General features: G+C 40.9%; 1 protein-coding gene across 1 annotated transcript in view; it reads right to left on the bottom strand.

The window, feature by feature from the left end:
• Positions 1–25,851, bottom strand: part of LOC134536311 (serine proteinase stubble-like) — an 88,517-nt gene that overhangs the window by 25,595 nt on the left and 37,071 nt on the right. Inside the window, exons 2-4 of the mRNA XM_063376063.1 lie at positions 16,895–16,987; positions 14,459–14,775; positions 849–1,015 (exon numbers count right to left, since the gene is read on the bottom strand). Of these exons, the coding sequence (XP_063232133.1) occupies positions 849–1,015; positions 14,459–14,775; positions 16,895–16,987 (577 nt within the window). The remainder of the gene's footprint in view (positions 1–848; positions 1,016–14,458; positions 14,776–16,894; positions 16,988–25,851) is intronic.

Here is a 25,851-nt window from a genome sequence, read left to right as displayed (position 1 = left end):
ACTGGCCGATTTTAGCGCTACCTGTTGAGGGGTGTCTGAAACGAAAAGGGATCGACTCGCCCGAGACATCTGCTACAGTCTGGGGCTAATGGCGCAATAGGTGCTGCTCTCTGGCGGCCTACAGGGGAAAGAAAGAGGAAGGTTAGCAATGTCGCCACCAGGTGTCGCGGGCGTTAGCTCCAATATCTGGCGATAAGAGAAGAAGTTACTATTTCTGCCACTAGATGTGTGTTGTCCATCTTTGCACATATTTTTTCTGTGGCAAATCGTCCTTGAAGTAGGGCACTGCCTGGCTAGTTCACGTCAGGGCAATGATCCTGGGCTAAATTCTGAGAACCAAAAGGGGGGGACTGGGGGGTGAGGGTGGACAAAAAACGCAACGAGGCTGGGAAAGCGCGTCCTAACGTGACTTTCTATGAGTGAACCTAAGACGTATGAGTGACGGGAAGAGCTGTTAGCTCAACTCTGAGAAATGGTAACAACTCGTCCAGAGCTGTTGTGTGAAAATTTAGTCATGCAGGGAAATAATGTTACAGGCCCCAGGACGTGACTGCAAGCGGGAGAAAAGTCATCTGGGCTGCTAACGACATCTTAGACTTGCAAAAGATCAGATTGGCCCCTGAGAAAAGGTGCCCGAGGCCACTGCAGCAAAGTTTAACTAAGTAGAGTACACCAGCTTAACAAAGTGTAAATCACCCTTTTGTAACCAAATTATATAGAAAATAAAATTTCCAAAAATAATTTAAAATTATAATAAAAATTAAAAAGAAAGTGCCGAAATACCTAATTTCCGGCACAACTCCCACCAAATGCCATGTACAGAGAGCTAGTTCTGGCGGATCACTCACTCGGTGTTGGTGCCGCTGCCGGCCGCGAGTGTGGTCGGTGACGGCCTGGCAGTGCTGCCACCCGACGGCGCGGCGACGAACTGCAGGACCGTCGTCACGCCGAGGGCACTGGTAGTGCCGCTGTGAGCGCTAGTGGCGCCCCCCGACGGCCGCGCGTGGCTTCCCATCTAGGGATGGCAAAAGTTTCCCTCATATCGATATGTAGGTCTTTCAATACATCATTTCAGTTATATCGAGCCCATCAAAATACAATTATTACTGACATAAAATTATCAATGCAACAAAACATTTTACCCTTGTTTTGAGTATAATGAAAATAATATTTAAGCACATGTACTTTTGAGTTCTTGATACATCCAAGCTTTAATAATCTATCACATAATAATTTTTTTTTGTCCCAGGAGAAACTTGAGCCATACGTAAAGATACTAATGTTACGTCACAGGTGTTATGTTTACGTATTATGAAAGTCACTATGCGGGAATTCACTCAGCATGCAAGGGCATTAATGGAAATAGGGTGCTTTATGAGAATTTCCAAGTTTGCAAATATTGTGCTTACGATTGGTTACGGTCTTACGAGGGAACTCGTCCCTTGAAGAATACGTGTTCTATCTACACTTTATGGATTTCTCGTACGCTTCGCTGTACTTGGCTTTCGGGGAGGGGAGGGGGAGGAGGGGGGTAAGGGGGGTAATAAAGTTGTTACGGAAAGTAACTGGTGTTTGAAATGCATGTGCTTACGTTTACGGTTGCTTAGAAGCTCGTCCTTCAGCAACGTAACAACGGGGAAAGCTGATATACGTCGAGCCCGATGGCGCGGGGACTTGGGATCTACTCGCTGCCGAACTCGCCCGCGGACAGCCCAGGCGCGGCACGAGTAACAGCACACCGCTGCTTATACGAGACACAGCGAGTGGGGACTCGCTGCCCGAGTGACTGTGAGGCAGGCGAGAGTAGTATACGAATGGGGTTCCGGAAACAGGATGCAGGTAGTGGATTGATGATTGTCGTCCGCCATCTTGGATTGTGACGTCACGGCGGCCATCTTGGATTGTGATGTCACGGCGGCCATCTTGGATAAGCGTAACGGGACACAGCGTAACGGGACACAGCGTAACGGGACACAGCGTAACGGGACACAGCGTAACGGGACACAGCGTAACGGGACACAGCGTAACGGGACAAGTAGATAACGGCGTCCATCTTGAATCCGCCATTTTGTATGACGTCATTGTGTGTTCTCGAAAATTCCGGTGATGTGTTTTCCGCCATTTTGAATTATGACATCACCGTTGCAATTTTCGTTACGGCCGCCATCTTTAACTTTTTTATTTATTATCCGATTTTAACGATTTTTTTTTAAATTTATAAAAAAATTCACTTAATATAAATTTAATAAATTATTTATAAAAAATTACATAAACGACACGGAGTTCGGAGTCCTCGGTTCGAACCCGACAGAGGCAAAAAAAAAAATAAAAATGGCGACCGATCCAACCCTCACAGTGGACGCAGGCAGACTGACCCCCACCACTTATGTCAATGCACATATACCATCAGGTAGTATGACATCATGTCCGCCATCTTGAAATTCGGACGCCATCTTGAAAATCTTTATTTATTATCCGATTTTAATGAAAAAAATTCCAAAATTCATCAAAAAATTAACGTATTTGAATTCTGTTTGATTATATCGATGCACGTCCTTGGTTCGATTCCCGACGAGAGTAAACAGTCGATCCTTCCTCCATGAAAGCTACCTAGACTGATCTACCACCACCAATACCAAAGTATATACCGTCAACTGGTATGACATCATGTCCGCAATCTTGTCTTCATCTGCTGGAGACCGCCATCTTGTTTTCGTATGCTAGAGTGTGCCGATACCATGTAGTATAATTATCTGGTCACCACACCTTTGACCTTGACCTTGAAATTTGACCTTGACCTTGAAATTTGACCTTGACCTTGAAATTTGACCTTGACCTTGAAATTTGACCTTGACCTTGAAATTTGACCTTGGCCTTGAAATTTGACCTTGACCTTGAAATTTGACCTTGACCTTGAAATTTGACCTTGACCTTGAAATTTGACCTTGACCTTGAAATTTGACCTTCACCTTGAAATTTGACCTTGACCTTTAAATTTGACTTTGACCTTGAAATTTTACTTTGTCCTTGTCGACCATCATGGACCCGACATTTAATGTTCAGTACATGCTACCAGAAGCGACCAACTGCTGGAGTACGTCATCTTGTGTGTGTACTCATATTATAGAGTACATTTACATCTGGTTAATTTTATTTTAACCTGCTACAGTGCAGTAATCATTTATTACCGAGGTGCCCACCACCATCTTGAAATTCGGACGCCATCTTGAAATCATGTAATAATGTAGCTAGAAAAGCGGGAAAAAATCCAAAATTCATCAAAAAAAATCACTCATTAACTTACAAATCGAATCGATGGATCCCTGTCCACGGTTCGATTCTTGACCAGAGACAGTTGTAACTAATTATTAAATAAATGTTAGGTTCTGTTTTCCATTACCTTTCGCGGAGTTTATTAATCATTCACTCTACGAAAATCAACTCAAGTCAATATACCGGACCAACGAATTAAATCAGTGCCGATTAGCCTATTATGAAAGTCTAATTTTTCATTAATCTGAATAACATATAAGCCGTTCATGTACAAAGCCACACATATAGATCAATTGCCTTCAGTCCATGAGACCGAGTCATGTCATTATCAGACGTATAGGCTAGTCATTTCAGGACCACATGACCTTCGTAATCCATCGTGACATTTTTATACATTCTAAAGGACCAAGTAACCTTGTAAAATATTTTAGTAACACCATAAGGTGATAAACTAGTAAATATTCAATCACTACATTTTGTACTACGCGCAATCAACAAAAAAGGAAGCACCAACAACGAAAAGACAGCACCACCAACGAAAAGGCAGCACATTTGGAAGCACCGACTACGAAAAGGCAGCACATTTGGAAGCACCGACAACGAAAAGGCAGCACATTTGGAAGCACCGACAACGAAAAGGCAGCACCGACAACGAAAAGGCAGCACATTTGGAAGCACCGACAACGAAAAGGCAGCAGCGACAACGAAAAGGCAGCACATTTGGAAGCACCGACAAAGAAAAGGCAGCACCGCCAACGAAAAGGAAGCACATTTGGAAGCACCGACTACGAAAAGGCAGCACATTTGGAAGCACCGACAACGAAAAGGCAGCACCGACAACGAAAAGGCAGCACATTTGGAAGCACCGACAACGAAAAGGCAGCACCGACAACGAAAAGACAGCACATTTGGAAGCACCGACAAAGAAAAGGCAGCACCGCCAACGAAAAGGAAGCACATTTGGAAGCACCGACAACGAAAAGGCAGCACCGCCAAAGAAAAGACAGCACATTTGGAAGCACCGACAACGAAAAGGAAGCACCATCAACGAAAAGGCCGCACCGCCAACGAAAAGGAAGCACATTTGGAAGCACCGGCAAAGAAAAGGCAGCACCGCCCACGAAAAGGAAGCACATTTGGAAGCACCGATAAAGAAAAGGCAGCACCGCCAACGAAAAGGAAGCACATTTGGAAGCACCGACAACGAAAAGGCAGCACCATCGACGAAAAGGAAGCACATTAATTTGTCATTGACTACAATATTCATTGGTTCCAATATTCATTGGCTCCAATATTCATTGGCTCCAATATTCAATGGCTCCAATATTCATTGACTCCAATATTCATTGGCTCCATCAGTCATTGACACCTACAGTCTTTTGGTTCCAAAAGTCTTTTGGCCCCAAATATATTAGGCTAGAATTCTTCGAGTCTAAGAGACTATGAGACCACATGGCTACGAGTCTAAAATGATCTAGCTGGTTACGAGTTATACATGGCTTGCGAGGCTACAGAGCTACGAAGTTTCTAGTACACAGGTTTACATGACTGCGAGGATACAGGACTACAAGTCTGCAAGAGTACTTGACTACGAAGGTACTCGTCTACATGACTCCAGTTACCGCATCTGTCTTCGACAGAATTTTCTCTTTTGCTCCAACTGCTCCATCAGCATTATGTTATAAGATTACAAGGCCTCTTGCTTACGTAGCTTCAAGTCTACGAGCCTCCAATGCATCATGACTACGAGACTACGAGCCATGAGGTTACGAGTCTATGCGATTGCGAGTCTTCTAGGTTACGTGATCGCGAGGCTATAGGACTACGAAGCTTCCAGAACGCATGGTTACGAGACTGCGAGGCTACAATTCTACGAGGTCCCAAGACATCCTGGCTACGCGACTACGAGCCATGAGGTTACGAGACTACGTGACTACGAATCTTCAAGTTTACGAGACTGCGAGGCTACAGAGCTACGAAGCCTCTAGTACACAGGTTTACGTGACTGTGAGGATACAGGACTACCAGTCTGCATGAGTACTTGACTACGAAGCTACTCGTCTACAAGGCTACAATTACAGCATCTGTTTTCGTCAGAATTTTCTCTTTTGCTCCAACTGCACCACCAGCATTATGTTATAAGATTACAAGGCCGCTTGCTTATGTAGCTTCAAGTCTACGAGGATACTTGGATACGTAGCTTCAATTCTACGAGGTCCTAAGACTTCATGACTACGCGACTTCGAGCCATGAGGTTACGAGATTACGTGACTACGAATCTTCATGTTTACGAGACTGTGAGGCTACAGAGCTACAAAGCCTCTAGAAAACGAGTTTACGTGACTGCGTGGATACAGGAATACAAGTTTGCATGAGTTCTTGACTACGAAGCTACTCGTCTACAAGGCTCCAATTGACACATCTGTCTTCGATGGAATTTTCTCTTTTGCTACATCTACGCCATCAGCATTATGTTATAAGATTACAAAGCTACTTGCTTACGTAGCTTCAAGTCTACGAGGCTCCAATACATCATGACTAAGAGACTACGAGCCATGAGGTTACGAGACTATGCGATTGCAAGTCTTCAAGGTTACGTCATCGCGAGGCTATAGGACTACGAAGCTTCCAGAACGCATGGTTACGAGAATGCATGACTAATTGGCCGCATGGCTACGAAACTTTATGTCTCTGACTGACTACAATAGCACTATTCAGTGGTGAGAGTTTATTTATTTTATGCAAAGGTACTTGCTGCAAGCAGTTCCGCTTTTCAACATCAGATGACGTCACGTTTTGCTTGCAGGTAAAATAATATTTATTTATTTTATGCGGGATGCGGGTTGTTCACTATCGATCGCATAAGAAGAATGGCATCGATAGTCTTCAAGGAGAAGGAAGTTCGTCCTTCCTGCTAGTGCTTCTCAGATTTCTCACGGTCCGCCATATTGGATTGCGACGTCACGGCTGCCATCTTGGATGGGTGTGACTTTGACCTTTGACCGAAACCGCAGGAATGATCGCAAGCACTCGGATTAATCATCATAATATTGGCAAGAATAATCAGGAGCACACAGAGAAAAACGACACACGTTTTCTTTGATATCATAAAATTACAGAAAAAAATATTTAAAAATAAAAATAAATTAATAAAAAATTTAAAATAAAAACAAAAAATACATAAAATTCTGGCTTGTACTAGAGCTCTATCTTTGCTCAACAATGATAAGTTTACAAGCTAGCAGAATCTGTTTATGTATTTTTTGTTTTTATTTTAAATTTTTTATTAATTTATTTTTATTTTTAAATATTTTTTTCTGTAATTTTATGATATCAAAGAAAACGTGTGTCGTTTTTCTCTGTGTGCTCCTGATTATTCTTGCCAATATTATGATGATTAATCCGAGTGCTTGCGATCATTCCTGCGGTTTCGGTCAAAGGTCAAAGTCACACCCATCCAAGATGGCAGCCGTGACGTCGCAATCCAATATGGCGGACCGTGAGAAATCTGAGAAGCACTAGCAGGAAGGACGAACTTCCTTCTCCTTGAAGACTATCGATGCCATTCTTCTTATGCGATCGATAGTGAACAACCCGCATCCCGCATAAAATAAATAAATATTATTTTACCTGCAAGCAAAACGTGACGTCATCTGATGTTGAAAAGCGGAACTGCTTGCAGCAAGTACCTTTGCATGAAATAAATTAACTCTCACCACTGAATAGTGCTATTGTAGTCAGTTAGAGACATAAAGTTTCGTAGCCATGCGGCCAATTAGTCATGCATTCTCGTAACCATGCGTTCTGGAAGCTTCGTAGTCCTATAGCCTCGCGATGACGTAACCTTGAAGACTTGCAATCGCATAGTCTCGTAACCTCATGGCTCGTAGTCTCTTAGTCATGATGTATTGGAGCCTCGTAGACTTGAAGCTACGTAAGCAAGTAGCTTTGTAATCTTATAACATAATGCTGATGGCGTAGATGTAGCAAAAGAGAAAATTCCATCGAAGACAGATGTGTCAAATGGAGCCTTGTAGACGAGTAGCTTCGTAGTCAAGAACTCATGCAAACTTGTATTCCTGTATCCACGCAGTCACGTAAACTCGTTTTCTAGAGGCTTCGTAGCTCTGTAGCCTCACAGTCTCGTAAACATGAAGATTCGTAGTCACGTAATCTCGTAACCTCATGGCTCGAAGTCGCGTAGTCATGAAGTCTTAGGACCTCGTAGAATTGAAGCTACGTATCCAAGTATCCTCGTAGACTTGAAGCTACATAAGCAAGCGGCCTTGTAATCTTATAACATAATGCTGGTGGTGCAGTTGGAGCAAAAGAGAAAATTCTGACGAAAACAGATGCTGTAATTGTAGCCTTGTAGACGAGTAGCTTCGTAGTCAAGTACTCATGCAGACTGGTAGTCCTGTATCCTCACAGTCACGTAAACCTGTGTACTAGAGGCTTCGTAGCTCTGTAGCCTCGCAGTCTCGTAAACTTGAAGATTCGTAGTCACGTAGTCTCGTAACCTCATGGCTCGTAGTCGCGTAGCCAGGATGTCTTGGGACCTCGTAGAATTGTAGCCTCGCAGTCTCGTAACCATGCGTTCTGGAAGCTTCGTAGTCCTATAGCCTCGCGATCACGTAACCTAGAAGACTCGCAATCGCATAGACTCGTAACCTCATGGCTCGTAGTCTCGTAGTCATGATGCATTGGAGGCTCGTAGACTTGAAGCTACGTAAGCAAGAGGCCTTGTAATCTTATAACATAATGCTGATGGAGCAGTTGGAGCAAAAGAGAAAATTCTGTCGAAGACAGATGCGGTAACTGGAGTCATGTAGACGAGTACCTTCGTAGTCAAGTACTCTTGCAGACTTGTAGTCCTGTATCCTCGCAGTCATGTAAACCTGTGTACTAGAAACTTCGTAGCTCTGTAGCCTCGCAAGCCATGTATAACTCGTAACCAGCTAGATCATTTTAGACTCGTAGCCATGTGGTCTCATAGTCTCTTAGACTCGAAGAATTCTAGCCTAATATATTTGGGGCCAAAAGACTTTTGGAACCAAAAGACTGTAGGTGTCAATGACTGATGGAGCCAATGAATATTGGAGTCAATGAATATTGGAGCCATTGAATATTGGAGCCAATGAATATTGGAGCCAATGAATATTGGAACCAATGAATATTGCAGTCAATGACAAATTAATGTGCTTCCTTTTCGTCGATGGTGCTGCCTTTTCGTTGTCGGTGCTTCCAAATGTGCTTCCTTTTCGTTGGCGGTGCTGCCTTTTCTTTATCGGTGCTTCCAAATGTGCTTCCTTTTCGTGGGCGGTGCTGCCTTTTCTTTGCCGGTGCTTCCAAATGTGCTTCCTTTTCGTTGGCGGTGCGGCCTTTTCGTTGATGGTGCTTCCTTTTCGTTGTCGGTGCTTCCAAATGTGCTGTCTTTTCTTTGGCGGTGCTGCCTTTTCGTTGTTGGTGCTTCCAAATGTGCTTCCTTTTCGTTGGCGGTGCTGCCTTTTCTTTGTCGGTGCTTCCAAATGTGCTTCCTTTTCGTTGGCGGTGCTGCCTTTTCTTTGTCGGTGCTTCCAAATGTGCTGTCTTTTCGTTGTCGGTGCTGCCTTTTCGTTGTCGGTGCTTCCAAATGTGCTGCCTTTTCGTTGTCGGTGCTGCCTTTTCGTTGTCGGTGCTTCCAAATGTGCTGCCTTTTCGTAGTCGGTGCTTCCAAATGTGCTTCCTTTTCGTTGGCGGTGCTGCCTTTTCTTTGTCGGTGCTTCCAAATGTGCTGCCTTTTCGTTGTCGCTGCTGCCTTTTCGTTGTCGGTGCTTCCAAATGTGCTGCCTTTTCGTTGTCGGTGCTGCCTTTTCGTTGTCGGTGCTTCCAAATGTGCTGCCTTTTCGTTGTCGGTGCTGCCTTTTCGTTGTCGGTGCTGCCTTTTCGTTGTCGGTGCTTCCAAATGTGCTGCCTTTTCGTTGTCGGTGCTTCCAAATGTGCTGCCTTTTCGTAGTCGGTGCTTCCAAATGTGCTGCCTTTTCGTTGGTGGTGCTGTCTTTTCGTTGTTGGTGCTTCCTTTTTTGTTGATTGCGCGTAGTACAAAATGTAGTGATTGAATATTTACTAGTTTATCACCTTATGGTGTTACTAAAATATTTTACAAGGTTACTTGGTCCTTTAGAATGTATAAAAATGTCACGATGGATTACGAAGGTCATGTGGTCCTGAAATGACTAGCCTATACGTCTGATAATGACATGACTCGGTCTCATGGACTGAAGGCAATTGATCTATATGTGTGGCTTTGTACATGAACGGCTTATATGTTATTCAGATTAATGAAAAATTAGACTTTCATAATAGGCTAATCGGCACTGATTTAATTCGTTGGTCCGGTATATTGACTTGAGTTGATTTTCGTAGAGTGAATGATTAATAAACTCCGCGAAAGGTAATGGAAAACAGAACCTAACATTTATTTAATAATTAGTTACAACTGTCTCTGGTCAAGAATCGAACCGTGGACAGGGATCCATCGATTCGATTTGTAAGTTAATGAGTGATTTTTTTTGATGAATTTTGGATTTTTTCCCGCTTTTCTAGCTACATTATTACATGATTTCAAGATGGCGTCCGAATTTCAAGATGGTGGTGGGCACCTCGGTAATAAATGATTACTGCACTGTAGCAGGTTAAAATAAAATTAACCAGATGGAAATGTACTCTATAATATGAGTACACACACAAGATGACGTACTCCAGCAGTTGGTCGCTTCTGGTAGCATGTACTGAACATTAAATGTCGGGTCCATGATGGTCGACAAGGACAAAGTAAAATTTCAAGGTCAAAGTCAAATTTAAAGGTCAAGGTCAAATTTCAAGGTGAAGGTCAAATTTCAAGGTCAAGGTCAAATTTCAAGGTCAAGGTCAAATTTCAAGGTCAAGGTCAAATTTCAAGGTCAAGGTCAAATTTCAAGGTCAAGGTCAAATTTCAAGGTCAAGGTCAAATTTCAAGGTCAAGGTCAAATTTCAAGGTCAAGGTCAAATTTCAAGGTCAAGGTCAAATTTCAAGGTCAAGGTCAAAGGTGTGGTGACCAGATAAATATACTACATGGTATCGGCACACTCTAGCATACGAAAACAAGATGGCGGTCTCCAGCAGATGAAGACAAGATGGCGGACATGATGTCATACCAGTTGACGGTATATACTTTGGTATTGGTGGTGGTAGATCAGTCTAGGTAGCTTTCATGGAGGAAGGATCGACTGTTTACTCTCGTCGGGAATCGAACCAAGGACGTGCATCGATATAATCAAACAGAATTCAAATACGTTAATTTTTTGATGAATTTTGGAATTTTTTTCATTAAAATCGGATAATAAATAAAGATTTTCAAGATGGCGTCCGAATTTCAAGATGGCGGACATGATGTCATACTACCTGATGGTATATGTGCATTGACATAAGTGGTGGGGGTCAGTCTGCCTGCGTCCACTGTGAGGGTTGGATCGGTCGCCATTTTTATTTTTTTTTTGCCTCTGTCGGGTTCGAACCGAGGACTCCGAACTCCGTGTCGTTTATGTAATTTTTTATAAATAATTTATTAAATTTATATTAAGTGAATTTTTTTATAAATTTAAAAAAAAATCGTTAAAATCGGATAATAAATAAAAAAGTTAAAGATGGCGGCCGTAACGAAAATTGCAACTGTGACGTCATAATTCAAAATGGCGGAAAACACATCACCGGAATTTTCGAGAACACACAATGACGTCATACTAAATGGCGGATTTAAGATGGATGCCGTGATCTACTTGTCCCGTTACGTTATGTCCCGTTACGCTGTGTCCCGTTACTCTGTGTCCCGTTACGCTGTGTCCCGTTACGCTGTGTCCCGTTACGCTGTGTCCCGTTACGCTTATCCAAGATGGCCGCCGTGACGTCACAATCCAAGATGGCCGCCGTGACGTCACAATCCAAGATGGCGGACGACAATCATCAATCCACTACCTGCATCCTGTTTCCGGAACCCCATTCGTATACTACTGGCGAGTGCCGGCGTGTTTCATGTACCACACGGTTACACAGAGACTCCCAGACACATCCCTTAAGGAAATATTTTACAAATAAAACCATTTGATGATAAACATTTGGTGATTTCGCATTATTGGCTAAATCAAGTTAGTGATGGTTGCGAGTGTGTACTCAAGTGACTTAAACAATAATTTGAATTGTATATAATAATTATAATAATTTATAAATAACATAATTCTTGTTTGATCAAACGTAATGAATTAATTTTTTTTACTAATTAAAATCCAAGCTGTTGATCATCGAAACAAATGTAATCATATTTTTTAATGTTGTGAATGGAAGCTGTTAATCTTTGAAAAGTACCAGTTAGTTGGAAATCAACGTTAAAAAAATATTCTGAGAACCTATAGTTTGAATACCTTATTAATTGCCTTATTAATCGTGTGTATAATTTTTTTATTGCTCAGGTAATAATGAAATCATTCTTAGTGTTGCAGTAACCATCATATGGTGCAAACGTAACGAATCTTGGCCAGCATTTAATTACTGTCAAGCAAGAGCATTACTTTGATTCAAGTTTGTTATCGAGGGTTTCATGCTAGGTTACATTATTGAATGTAATTGGGTTTGTAGCTCAACACACCTGATTAATTTCATGAATCGTCCCCAAATTCACCCAGTTGTCGGGATAGGCAAAAATAAGTATCGTTGACTATCAAACAGTATTTATTTATATTGTAAGGCTGGATATTCGATGTGGAATTATACGGTTTATTGAATCGTGTAAAACAAAAAAAAATCTTTATTTTATTCAAATTCCATATTATCGACACGAAATATCGATGTTAAAAAGTATCGACATATAAATAAATCGACATGTAGTTAACCCCCTGAGGCTGGGACTACTTGGATGGAATGGTGCTGATGTTCTCAGGGCTGTCCCTGCCCGAACACGCCCGAATATTCACCTTCGGCCAACCTCGGGTTTATTTATATATATATATATATATTTATATTTCTCTGTTTGTTTTAATGTAGATATATTAACCTTACTAACCGTCCCTAGTGTTTTAAAGTGTTTTAATGTAGCTAACCTAACCGACCACTTTTAATATCTGAATTCATTTTCCCTGCGCAAAAATAAAACAAATCCCGAGGTTGGCCGAAGTTTGAATATTCGGGCGTGTTCGGGCAGGGACAGAAATTGATGTACATCTTAGGCTTCAAATGTTCTTAGGAGCCACCTGAAGAATGCATGAAGTGAGATGGGATGGGGTATGGTGCAATAACAGCATGAACTAGTTGGGGAAAAGGGAGTGCCCCCCCGACCACGTCTACGTGTCACGATTTCCAACTGAGAAAAATCCAGGTTGGCCTCCCACCAGGATTCGAACTCGGATCGTCTTTTGTGACAGTCAATTGCAATATTTCAATATTCAAAACTTAAAAAAAAAAAAAAAAAAGTGATAGAGTTTTTCAGTAATCGCCAGTGGAGTGTAAACATCTAACCTCGGTAACGAGTAATTTCAAGTGTTCTCGTGTTGCAAATAAATTATAATACTAAACTCGAACATGAAATTTAACGTGGAATCACTTAAAATGATGCCGAGCGTGATAAAAAAAACGCAAATTGTTTTTCAACTACAATTTTTTTTTTTACACGAATCACTGCACTGCTACATCGACTATCGGATCTTTGCGATTTGCAGACCGAAATTTTATACTACACTGAGAGAAAGGTTTGTTTGTCTCAACAAAATATTTGTTTGTATATGGAGAAATAAATATTTTTTGTTAATTCAAACAAATATTTTGTAGTAGGAAAGATTCTGTTGACCCAACAAAATGATTTTGTCAACTCAAATGTATCTATATTTGGTTAGGTATAACAAATAATTTTTGTTACTTACCGAGTATGGTTAAGCTAACAAAATTTTTTGTTCCACCAAGTAAATATTTGTTTCGCCATATATAATCAAATAATTGTTTGATTCAAACAAACATTTTTCTCTGTGTAGTTAATGAAACGAATCCGGTAAAAACGAAAAAAAGATTCGAAGAAACTGATTTTCGGCGAGGAATTTTATTAAAAGTACTGCCCATCTTTTTAAATTAAAACGAACCGTTAATAGAACGATGTTGCCTTTTTTGTATTTGTGAACTTTGGTTCGCGTCATCCGCCGTGGATGGAAAGTACAATGGTTAACACGTTACTTCCTCCAAATGCCGTATACATAGAGACTGGAAAAAAAAAAATCGCGATTTCGATGACCTCTAGGATAGACTCCACAATCCCCTTCACACCCAGGCAAAATGCCACCTGCTCATTGGCTATTGACTCGTGACACCTGTCAACTGGGACGCTTGCGATTCGATACTTTTTTTTTTGGTTGAAGGTTTTTCATTGGGCTGAAAGTCCTTCAGATAAACTGTGAGTTAATCACAGAAGCAACGTAAAGGTACAGCGGTTTGGATTGTAGCATATCATGGAATGAACCCGCTAATTTTTTCCGGTCTCTACGTGTACAGAGAGGTAGGATGTTTAAACATCAGTAGAGACCTGCAAAATTCGCGGTTTCGATGGCCTTCAGGATGGACTGCACATACTCCTGTACACTCGGGGCAAATAACGCAAGTTCATTGGCTGCCGACTCGTAGGAAGTCGTCTCAGCTGGTTTGTCTGTGATTCGATCCTTCTTTAGTTGAGGGTTTTTATAACTGGTTGAGATTCGTCCAGATGAACAGTAAGCCAATAGCAAAATTATCTAAGAGGTATATGTGTTTGAATTCTAGCCTATCGCCGATTTAATCCACGAATTTTGCAGGTCTATACACATCAGTAGAGACCCGGAAAATTCGCGGGTTCAATGACCTCCAGGATAGACTCCAATATTCTCTACACACTCGGGCAAATGCCAACTGTTCATTGGCTGCTGACTTGTGAGTCGTCTCGACTGGGTGGCCTGTGATTCGACGCTTCTATGAGTGAAGGTCTCTAATTGGCCCTCAGTCCTCCAGATTAACGGTGAACCAATGACAGAACCAGCGCTAAGGTATAATTATTTGAATTTTAGCATAACACGAAATGAATCCGCGAATTTTGCGGGTCTCTACACGTCAGTAATCGATATTTGCGTTGTGTCGACGCGCGGTCGCCGCCGTGCCTACCTCCGTCGTGTGGCTGACCGCCGCCGATGAGAGGAAGGAGGAGGAGTGGGAGGAGGGGGACACGGGCAGCAGCACGGTGGTGCTACCGCCGTGCTGCAGCTGCTGCGGCGGCGAGTACAGCACGTCGGGCTCCTCAGACGACGGCGACGGCGGCGGCAGCAGGTTGTCGGTGGAGTTGTGCATGCAGCAGCTGCCGAACATGAACTGGTCCACGCACATGCCCGCGTGCCGACCCTCCGTCTTGATGCACTCCCACACGAACATGCACGTGCCCTCGGCGCCGTTCACCGAGCACGGCTTGGCCGAGATCTTGTAGCCTGGAGGCAAGGAGCACGAGAAGTGAGCAGAGATTTCAACCCCCTCCCCCTTCCCAACATCGTTCCTTATTTGGGTGGTGTTATGTAAAAATGGTTCAACCCACAAACATTTCCAACTGAGTAAATTGAGCTCAAAGTTGTACACACAATAACCGCGGTATTGTGCCAGTGCATTGAATGTTTGGTCACAAGATGGAATAGTAGCAAAGAATGTCGGTTTGAAAAATTTTTTTAGCTCAATTATTAAAAGTGTCATTTTACCTGCACAATTATATCAATAACTTTTTTTCTTCCCCTTTTGTTGGTTAACTCATTTGTGCATAACACCATCATCCATTTTTGGAATTGAAACTTCTTTGGACGCGATGGGAGTAAAATTTTAAGGCCGAATTTTTAATGCAACAGTTTTCCGTGAAAATTTTTTTTTATTATTTTTTTCCCTAACCTAACTAATTACTAAGTGTATTTGGGAGGGGTCTGGGTAGGGAAGACTCTAAGTGCGTCACAGGCCTAAGCCTAGGCCTATACGCTCTAATCATGCAGGTCGTGAACCATGCAGGAGAGGTAGCATGCATCATGTGCTAGGAGGGGATTGGCCAGCCATGACAACGTTTTAGCCATGACTAACTCGCCTCACTGACTATTCTAGACTAAAACTAGATAAGTTGGGCCCAGGTAAAACCTGCATAGACACAGGGAAAACCCTGGGCACTGACATGCGGGATGCAAAATTTCAAGCATTAATTACAAGCAGGTTGGTTACAGGAAACAGAAGGATGGTTCTGGAAGAAGAGTTGGACAGAGTAGAAAGACTACTATGCAAACGGGCGGGAGCTTGGACATTTTGTCCGCATTTGGTTTGGTGGCACTGGTTGTTTCGGGGGCGACTTTGTCGTTTCCCACCAGGCTGCCAGCCAGCCTAGCCTAATCGTGAACAATTTTTGTGAAACGAAAAAGGACAAATAGGTTGCGGACGGTGCAGAGAACTCGTAGGGACTCGTTCCCTTGGGCTGGCTCCACGTGGCGGCGTGCGGCTCAGGTTGAACCCTGCCATGCTGCAGGGATAGGCGTGTCGCGGCGGTAGGGACCCGCCTATGCCTGACGCCACCCCGACTTGCTGGCATCTAGTAAGGAAGTATTTGGGCAGAGGGCAACATAATGGGGTTGGAGCTTATTTTGAAGTTGAGTAATAATTTTGTTAATTCATGTTCATTTAGAAAATTGGCTTATTTCTCGCTTTCTATCGCTCTCTGCCGTTTTACCCCTTACGGTATGTACTTAAAGAGTCGAGGTTTGAATTGCCAAAGAAGTTTCACTTCTATTACGTGTACACGCGCTCTTGTTTTTTTTTTCTGAAAGCGGTCACTAATGATAAACATTTAGAAACGGCTCCGATATAACACCGGCTTCGGACCTGATTTTCGACAAGGAATATTTATCAAAATATCTATTTCCCACTTGGTTAAAATTTACATAAAAGTGAATAATTTAAAGTTTACGCACACTCAAGAAGTTATACTTCTAAGAAATTACTAAAATATTAACAGAAAACATTTTAAAACACATATCATAACACTAAGTATACGTTTGTAGATTTGTTTTTGCTTAAACGACTGAAACATGTCTGTAAATACTTCGTACAAACAAATATCAACCTTATTGAGATGATTCAACATTATTATTGTATTGCATTTAAAGAATGGAAAAAAATCCAGTTACAAGATACTAATAACGTCTCTTGAAGTTAACAAGCGCGTGTTCTACTGTTGTGCTATTCAGCCAATTGGGAATATAGGAGAGTATTAATTATAATCAGGGTAGTGCTAGTTTTTTTAGATATTTTAAAACTTGTGAATACTTTTTACTATAACTACTTTAGTTTACTATATATATATATATTCCAGGGTATTTTCACACAACAAATACGATTGGTTTGCTCCCTGATGTTTGCGATAGTGAATATATACGGGTTTATGTTGCTAAACGTAGGGTTCACCATCTTTGTGACATTTCCGTTCATCGGTATCCGTTTAATTTTCACGGAACCACTCCTACCAACTGCCGTATGACGAGAGCCTAAAATGTTTACACATTAAAAACAAAAAAACACTCGACTTACTGTGTCCGCGAAGTATCGCCATCTGCGGAAACGCCGGCGGCGTCATCCACATCAAAATGGCGCCCGCCAGCGCCACCCACACCATCCTTGGTCCTGAAACAAACGAGCGTTCATTCGCGTTACACGGCTTCCGAAACTCTGGAGGCAGTGCGGAATTACCGACCGATGCAGGAAATTTGTCAGTTATTGTGAACCACCCCAAAATTCTTTAATCCGGCATGTACGGGCCGCATTGTTTTTTTGCCGGATTATCGAACGTCATGATGGTTTCAACGGAAATACACAAGTAAAATTGAAAAAAAAAATACAATGGCATTTATAACAAGTTGTAATAGTTAAGCTTTCTTATAAAAATAATAAAATATAAATAAGCGTTACTGTTTAGAAAAAAGTCCTTTATATCAAGTCTCAGCAATATCTCTGGCAAGACAGCAGATTCATGGCATGGAACAATACGTATTAATATTAAAACATGTTTCAACAAACATACACGCGGAATCGACTACAAAATATTTCCCTAACCAATACTGTATACAGTTTGTTCTGTTATTGCCGTCAACCGAACATAACCATAACCGCCAGTCTGAAAAATGTTACTTTCAAACTTTAAAACGATACATTATTGTTTGTGATAATGTGAAAGATAAGAGACGTTTAATTGTGCTTCAATGTAATACATCGTTGTTTCTATACCTTACGTTTGATTAATTTTACTAAAAATAAAATACGGAATGTTAAGGACACGCAAATCTCGGCTTTCAAATACGTATTAATTTGAAGACCTTGAGATACTGCATACTGCATGATAAATTACTGATACTCTTTTGAAACTAAATTGTGTTCATTTCCCTGTGTTTTTCAGAGGTTTTAAGACACCTTTTCAATTCCCAGAATTGTTCCTGTTTTCTAGATTTTCTGTGGGAATTCATTTTAAGTACTCAAGCAAAATCTGTGTCAGAGTAAATTGCAGGCACAAATGGAGTTCAACCGCTTTCAGGAATTTGCCGCCTAATTGAAGCTTAAGTCTCGACTAAGAAAGGAAAATTAGTCTCCACCACAACAGTTAACCACTAATTCCCCCCCCCCCCCCTCCTTATTCGCAGGGAAATTACTCTGTGCAAAATAGAAACGACTTTTGGCATGTACCTAAGAGAAAGAGAACTAGTATAACACGCATGTAGCGCTACACTGTGTTCACAACATGAGCTTGGCGTATGTACACGCATGCTCATAAGTATAAACAACGGTGTTCCAAGCAGCCAGCGTATATACAGGTATGCGCAATAGTCGCTTAACTCTTTAAAATTTACTTGCGTACGCGTGAACATAATACATGCACTTTTTCTTTTCCACTACTTGTGCAAATACATGTCATAGAGTATATTTTATCAGGCATATATTGCGTTCTTACCCTTCTCATAAAATACACGAATAAATTTTCACTTTAAAAACAAATATTATTTAGGTTGATTTAAAGAAAGATATATTCGATATTAATGGTTTGCAAATTTACACGTTTGTATGTATGACAGTTAAAATCGTATTAATATTTAAATTTGTCTTCTTATCAAAATGTTCATAGTTTTATTAAATATGTTTTGGTATTTGTCCGTATTGTTTTATTGACCATGATTGTGGATTCGTGGGCATGCATTTACATGAATGCTTGTAGGTTTAACATGTCATGTTGTTTTTTCTTCTTCTAATTTTTATCATAGGGCTATTTCTTAAATTAAAACACGATACCTCCCATGCAAATTTATTTATCTGTCACTGTCTCTTGAAAATAATGATGGCACTATCACAAATGCAAGGGAAGTATCGTGTTAGAAATTCTGAAATAGCCCTAAAATAATATTAATAAAGATAAAATTAAATTCTGAAATAGCCCTAAAAAATATTAATAAAGATAAAATTAAATTAACATCACGACGTGTGTGACAGCCCCAAAAGCTCGGTCTTAATCGCAAAAAAAAAATGATTACATGACTTTCCTTCTACCACCCTTTCACAAATTTTTTCTCACGACGCATTTACCAAACGTTATTTCCGAGCTGTGGAAGATCACGAAATCTATCGTAATTACGAACACTCACGCCAACAGCCACAGATGGCAGCACCGTTGGTTACACAATGTACGTTCCATTCACGAAACTACTCATACCAAATTCCCTAAATCGAGAGATAAGATGTTACACATAAAAAAGAACCTAGGGACTAGAGAGAACTTTCTTAAGGGGGTGCCTCCCATTTCAGGTCATGATTTTATATTTATATTAATCACTGATCAACATTTCGATTTATTCATTTGTTTAACTTTCACGAAATGAAAAATATACACAGCGCATACTTTTTGCATAATTAGCTTCCAAAGTTATATTTTTAAAGTTTTTGGGTTGTACAAATCAGGAAAATTTAATTTATTGTAGAACTGAAACTTTTTAGGTTTAACTACAATGCCATTGGCTACTTCATGATATGGTTTGCATTTCTATCACAAAAACTCATTTCATGTTTCTTGGCTGTCAAAATCATAACAAATATGATAATTTTGAAATGCCAGGTAAAATTAATTAATATTTTCTGAAAGAATTTGAAACCATTTCTTGAAGTAGCCAGTGGCATTGCAGTTGAACCTAAAAAGTTTCAGTTCTGCAATAAAATAAGTTCTCCTTATTTGTACAATCCAAAAAAGTTAAAAATGTAACTTTGGCAGCTAATTATCCAGAAAGTAAGCGCTGTATATATTTTTCATTTCGTGATAGTTAAACAATTGAAAAAGTCTACATGTTTATGTGTTATTACTGTGAATATGTATATCTTGACCTGAAATAGGAGGCACCCCCTTAAATGGCGAGTCTAGTGTAGGTTCTACCAACTTATCGTGCCTGCCAACTTGTCGGTCAGCCCCCACACCACCAGTTGCGGTCGGTCCGTGGGAGAGGGGGAGGGGGGAGGGGGGAGGGGGTCAAAGGCGCGAACATGCCCGAGTCTGTCCGAGAGGTCCCTCCGGAGTTAACCCCCAGGAACCGCGCAATTCCCGAGCGGCAATGCACACGGCACCAGTCCCGCAATAATTATGCCACTCCCGTCAACTCTGGCGCAGGGGGTGAGCGCTGATACGCAAGTCCCGTTACCAAGCTGTTCAGTGTGGCGGCGTGGTGCCTCAACCTTCCCTGCATCGCGTTAGTGAAGTCACGTCTTATGCTTATTTTTTTTTTTAACTCCCGAATTCCATGGTAAGGGACGATGGAACGCAATCAGGGGCGTAGCCAGGGGGGGGGGGGGGTTATGGGTTCAACCCCCCCCCCCTTAGCACCAAACCTTTAATTAATTTCTTATTCATCACTCAAACAAATTTCATAATAAAAATTAATAAAATTTTTACCATTACAGTATTTAAATTTAAGTACCGAAAACTGCTAAAATAGCACTATTGTATACCTTAAAATCCAAATTGTCCCGGGGGAGGACCCCCGGACCCCCCGCTTTAATACGGGGGGGGGGGGGCATGCTTCTTAACACCCCCCATACACAAATCCTGGCTACGCCACTGAACGCAATTACAAATACCTGCGTTCTTAAATCATGCGATCTCTTGCACTATTACTAGGAAAGAACAGGCTGGCTTAAACTTCACTAAAAAACGATCACAAAGCGCTCTTAAACACTTAAAAGCGAATACGACTCAATATTCGTACTAGGCGATTGAAGTTCTTATGCTTGCTTCACAGTCTTGAGAACCGATAGAAAAAAAAATCGCGAAAGTTCGATACCCATTCACAAAACAGAAACACTGTCAAAAAATACTTTACAGTCACGACTCTGGAACAGCTTCAACCCAACGGTCTACCAAGATATTTAAAAAGAACTTATTAAAAAATTGGTTGTCTGTAAAGTCGGTTTACGGACGATAGTTTAACGTGACAACGTCATAACAAAACATTGATGAAATGATTGATCCAGAAGAAAAGGAAATATCATATTCGGCTTGAGACTGAGCCGTAATAGGTTTTTGCAACCAAACCATTTAGGCATTAAAAATATTATATTCTTTAAGGAAGAATTTTTTTTTAATTTTTCTATCTTTTGTATGATAAAATCTACCTCTGCATACTTTTATGAATAAAATTGAATCATTTTTATTGAATTATCACTATTTTGTATGGATACAATGAGTGAAATGAAATCTACAATTTAATTGATACATTTACTTTTATTTGCACTCATAATTCAAATATGTTTATTACTTAAGTAGTGTTGCGCGCGCCGTATTTATTTTTACAAGTACAAAAATGAAGGTATTGTGGCGGCGGGGTTTCGATCCGTCATGCTAACCGCACGGCCACGAGGCCAAATTGGAAATAATAGTTTCAGATGTTGTATATATATATATATATATATATATATATATATATATGTGTGTGTATATATACATATATATATGTATAAAAAATTTGTTTTGTGTTGTGGAAGTTTTCAAAACGTATGTAGTCCGCCATGTTTATTTCCTTATAGTAGAAGGCGGGAAATTTAAAATATATTGTCGGCTGCTAGTCGGCCGCTATGTTTAAACTAACTTCAAGATCGTCAAGAATGTTTTACGCTTTTTCGTAATTACACATTTAACGACGAAGTTTGTTCGTCGTGAAATTAAACGTAGAATTTAATAAAAATGCCCTTGCAGTTAATAAAGAAGTATTAGTAAGTTTAAGAACGAATTTCGGCTTTAATCTCCAACCCAGACGCTCATGGTGCGCTGGGGCCGAGATTAAAATTCATCGAGAATATTTTACGTTTATATGTCTTCCAGTGCTCAAAATGATATGCAATTGTGGCCCCGGGCACGAAATTTTATTTATAATTCATTAATAATAACGCACCTCGCGATAAATAAAGGAAAATATGTATTAACGAGTGCCTGGTTTTCGCGTAAGGCAATGAGCGTAACGGGACACATCGTAATGGGACAATGTGCGTAACGGGACACTTTTTTGTGCGTGCAGCCGGCGTTCATCGATTTATTAGACGTTGTCACGTCCAAAAAATTGGCTCTAAGAATTCAAAGACAACTAGCCAAGACAATACTGAACGAATGTGTGTGTGTGTGTGTGTGAATGACAGTAAAATAATCCATAATTTTTAATTAAATATTTTTATTTTTTAATTAAAACAAAATTTAATGTTTAGTGTTAGTACTAAAATTGGAATGTTATTTGGTAGATGATTAATCAGTAATTTCTGTAATTTGTAATGTGTTTGTTTATGTCATATGGTTAAGCCAAGAAAAAGTGGAATAAAACAATGTGAGCGAGTGTTTCAGTACTCGCCAGCCATGTGTAACATCTAACCTCGGTAACAGCCAATTAAAGTGTTCTCAAGTGGCAAATACACTTATAATACGAAATTCTGAAACGAATTTTAACGTAGAAATCTTTAAACCAATGCCGAGCATGATAAAAATACGCTCATTGTTTTTTCCAGCGACATTTCTGGACGCGGATTCCACGTAGTTTCCGCACTCGCCGCTAGAATTCGTTGCCGAAGCGGCTACGTCGACTAAGAAATCATTTTATTAGCAGAAAGAAATGTTAAACTATATAATGAAATTGCTCCGACAAAAGCGAAAAAGACTTTTTAAAAAAAAAAGTACTAAACCTCGGCTCAAGATATGATTTTCGACAAGAAATTTTATTAAAAAACTGCCCAGCTTGTTCAAATTCATTGCTAAAGTTTCCCTTTGTCTTTGTGAACATTAGTTCGCGCCACCCGCCGCAGGTGGCCGTTCCAAATACTCCTGCCGAATGTTGTAAAACCAGAGGTGAGATGTTACGTATCAAAAGTTTCATGTGTTTTACGTCGTGTGTGTGGTGCAGGTTTAATGGCCAGAGGTATCTTATATTTTATCGTTTTTCTTTTGTTTCTGCGGAGGTCGGGAGCCGCATGTTCGCGAGGGAAGCCTTCTTTTCACAGACGAGAGAGCCAAAACCCGAAGTTCCCCGAAGTTCATGTTTTTTTTTCCGTATCTTTAATGTAGCTATCCTAACCAAATCAACCGTCCACAATTTTTTTAAAGTATTTATAATGTAGCTAACCTAACATAATTGACCATTCGTATCCTTTTATCAACACCGCCATATTTATTTACAATGAACCAAAAAAAAAAAATAACCCTAAGATGCACAATCGGGCGTTTGGCTCCCTCGTCTGTGAAAAGAAGGCTTCACTGTTCGCGATGTGACGCGATGTTTTGCTGTCCGCGGCTCTGCTGCGATGCCAGCGTTGCGGGGTTTTGATGGGGGGGTGGGGGAAGTGGGCCCGTGGCGGAAGAAGACCGCCGACCTAGCCCACCGCGCAGAGCTGACCCGACCTAGCGGAGACCTACCGCGGGTGGGTCAGGTGTACACCGCACCATTAGACACTCGCTGGCGCGGCGCGTTTAATCCCCCCCCTCCTCCCCTGCCATTCCGTAACTCTCACACCATTACTCCCCCTGGATCGCCTTTTCCGCTCGTCGAGCCTTAGATTCACTCACCCCGGGTCAGACGCGCGGATCATCTGCGTTCGTGTATCTGCGATTTATTTATTTTTAATTTGTTCAAGTTAAAGAAGATAGGTTATTTCAGGTGTGTAACATAAATAAATTACTATTTTTTTTTTGCCAAAATAGTTTCCAGAGAGGCTTTTTTTAAGACGGTATATTTATTTATGTTCACATAAATACTTAAATCCATTGTGGTAGTACGCGCAAATCTGAGTGTGAGTGTGTACGAACGTACGTGAGTGAATATAAACACCCTAATGTGTAGATTTTACCAGTATCCACAAACAAATCATTGTACTGTGATGTGATCACGCTACCTATATTGCACAGTACTATATATGTGGCTCTTAAACAATACTGAAGTAGAAGAAAAATTATTAACACATAATATTTCTCTTTTTGTCAAACACAAACACATATACCATAGCGTATGCCAGTAGAGAATTTATCTCATTTAACAGTACACAGCTGGGATGCAAAAATTATGTTGTGTTCTGACACACTATAAAAAAATAGGCTCTTGGGATAAATGGTTTGTAATATTTTATAACTATAATATATGAGTCAAAAACAGCAGCAAACCGTACCATTTGCACTCAAAATGATTCAAAACAGTGGAATGATTGACAGAATTCTGTCTGTAAACCAATTGGTAGCTGTTAAAACAATAATAGACTTCATATTTATAATCTAAGGTTTCATCAGAAAAAAATAGATACCTACATACGCCTTTCTGTGTAGGCCTAAGCTTGAAAAATCGCAGGAAATTAGGACAAGCACAATATCAAACGAAAGGTCTTATTGTGATCAAATCTGTTCATTCAGAATTTAATGCACAACATTATTTTATTTTTATTCGATTAAGTTAATTGTTATGAGCTCCGCTTGGTTAGAATCAGTGGTAGGCATCAAAACTGTACGAACGGACCACTGGGGCAAACGAGTGTTTTAATAAAATTTTAGTTGAGTATTTTTCACGTCTTTTTCGCTTTTATCGGAGCCGTTTCGTTATACGGTTTAAATTTATGAATGCTGCGGCAGCGAATTCTAGCGGCCGGTGCGGAAACTACGTGTCATTTGCGTCAAGTAATATACAGTTGAAAACATAAATTTGCATACATTTACGACTCTCTCGGCATTATTTTCAAAAAGATTTGTACTTTAATAATGTCGTGTCCGGTATTTTTTTTTGTATTACAAGTTTATTTGCAACGTTTTCCGAGGTGAGATGTTTGCACGTCACTATTCCGGTCCCGGAACACCGACATGTTCGGATGACAGTCCTCCGGGGGGTCTGTGAATCCCAGGCGTGACCTTCACCGCACCGGCGCGCCGTGTTTGCCGTCGGAGACGTGCGGGGTCGCGACCCCCTGGCCCTCCCATCCCCCTCCCCAGCAACCCGGCCGGCCCGCGCTGATTGGAGCACGTCGCCCGCGAGGGGCGGATCTCAATCCCCACCGACAAACTCTGGCTGCCGGCTCATCACGACAACCACTTGTGGGTCTGGCACCCGTCTTCCAAGTTGCAACTGTAGTACAGGAAATACTTAAGCGTCTGGATTATGTATAAAAGATGGGGGTGGGGGGTGGGGGGAGGGGGGCTCAGGCTGGAGTAAAACTTTTTTGACGTGACAACGTCTAATAAATCGATGAACGCCGGCTGCACGCACGAAAAAGTGTCCCATTACGCTGTGTCCCGTTACGCTCATTGTACGCTTGCGCCGCATATATCTTCTCTTCCACTCGATTGGAACAACCATCGATTTGACTTTTTCGAGGCACGTTAAACTTGAAACACTCACATTCGTTTCCTACTTTTCCTATCATCGTCCTATCCTTAACAGAATAACACAGATGGGAAGAAGTTATATAGCAAACGTGTATAAAAGTTATAGTTTAAATAATCTCTTCGTTAAAGTAACAAACATATTTGAATTAATGAGTGAAAATAAAATTAAATTTATCAATTAAATTGTAGATTTCATTTCACTCCTTCTTTGTATCCATACAAAATAGTGATAATTCAATAAAAATGATTCAATTTTATTCATAAAAGTATGCAATCATTTCTTAAATGTTTTGTTATGACGTCACGTTAAACTATCGTCCGTAAACCGACTTTACAGACAACCAATTTTTTTTCCTAACCTAACTTAAAGCTATGAGTGTGCGGGAGAGGTCTGGGTAGGGAAGACTCTTTAAGTGCGTCTCAGGCCGAAGCCTATACGCTCTAAGCATGCAGGTTGTGAACCATGCAGGAGAGGTAGCATGCATCACGTGCTAGGAGGGGATTGGCCAGCCGTGGCAACGTTTCAGCCATGACTTACTCCCCTCACTGACTATTCTAGACTAAAACTAGATAAGTTGGGCCCAGGTAAAACCTGCATAGACACAGTGAGAGTAAAACTTCAAAG

This window comes from Bacillus rossius, chromosome 10 (assembly GCF_032445375.1).
Source record: "Bacillus rossius redtenbacheri isolate Brsri chromosome 10, Brsri_v3, whole genome shotgun sequence".
Classification (NCBI taxonomy): Eukaryota; Metazoa; Arthropoda; class Insecta; order Phasmatodea; family Bacillidae; genus Bacillus; species Bacillus rossius.
This window is presented reverse-complemented; position numbering and strand designations above follow the sequence as displayed.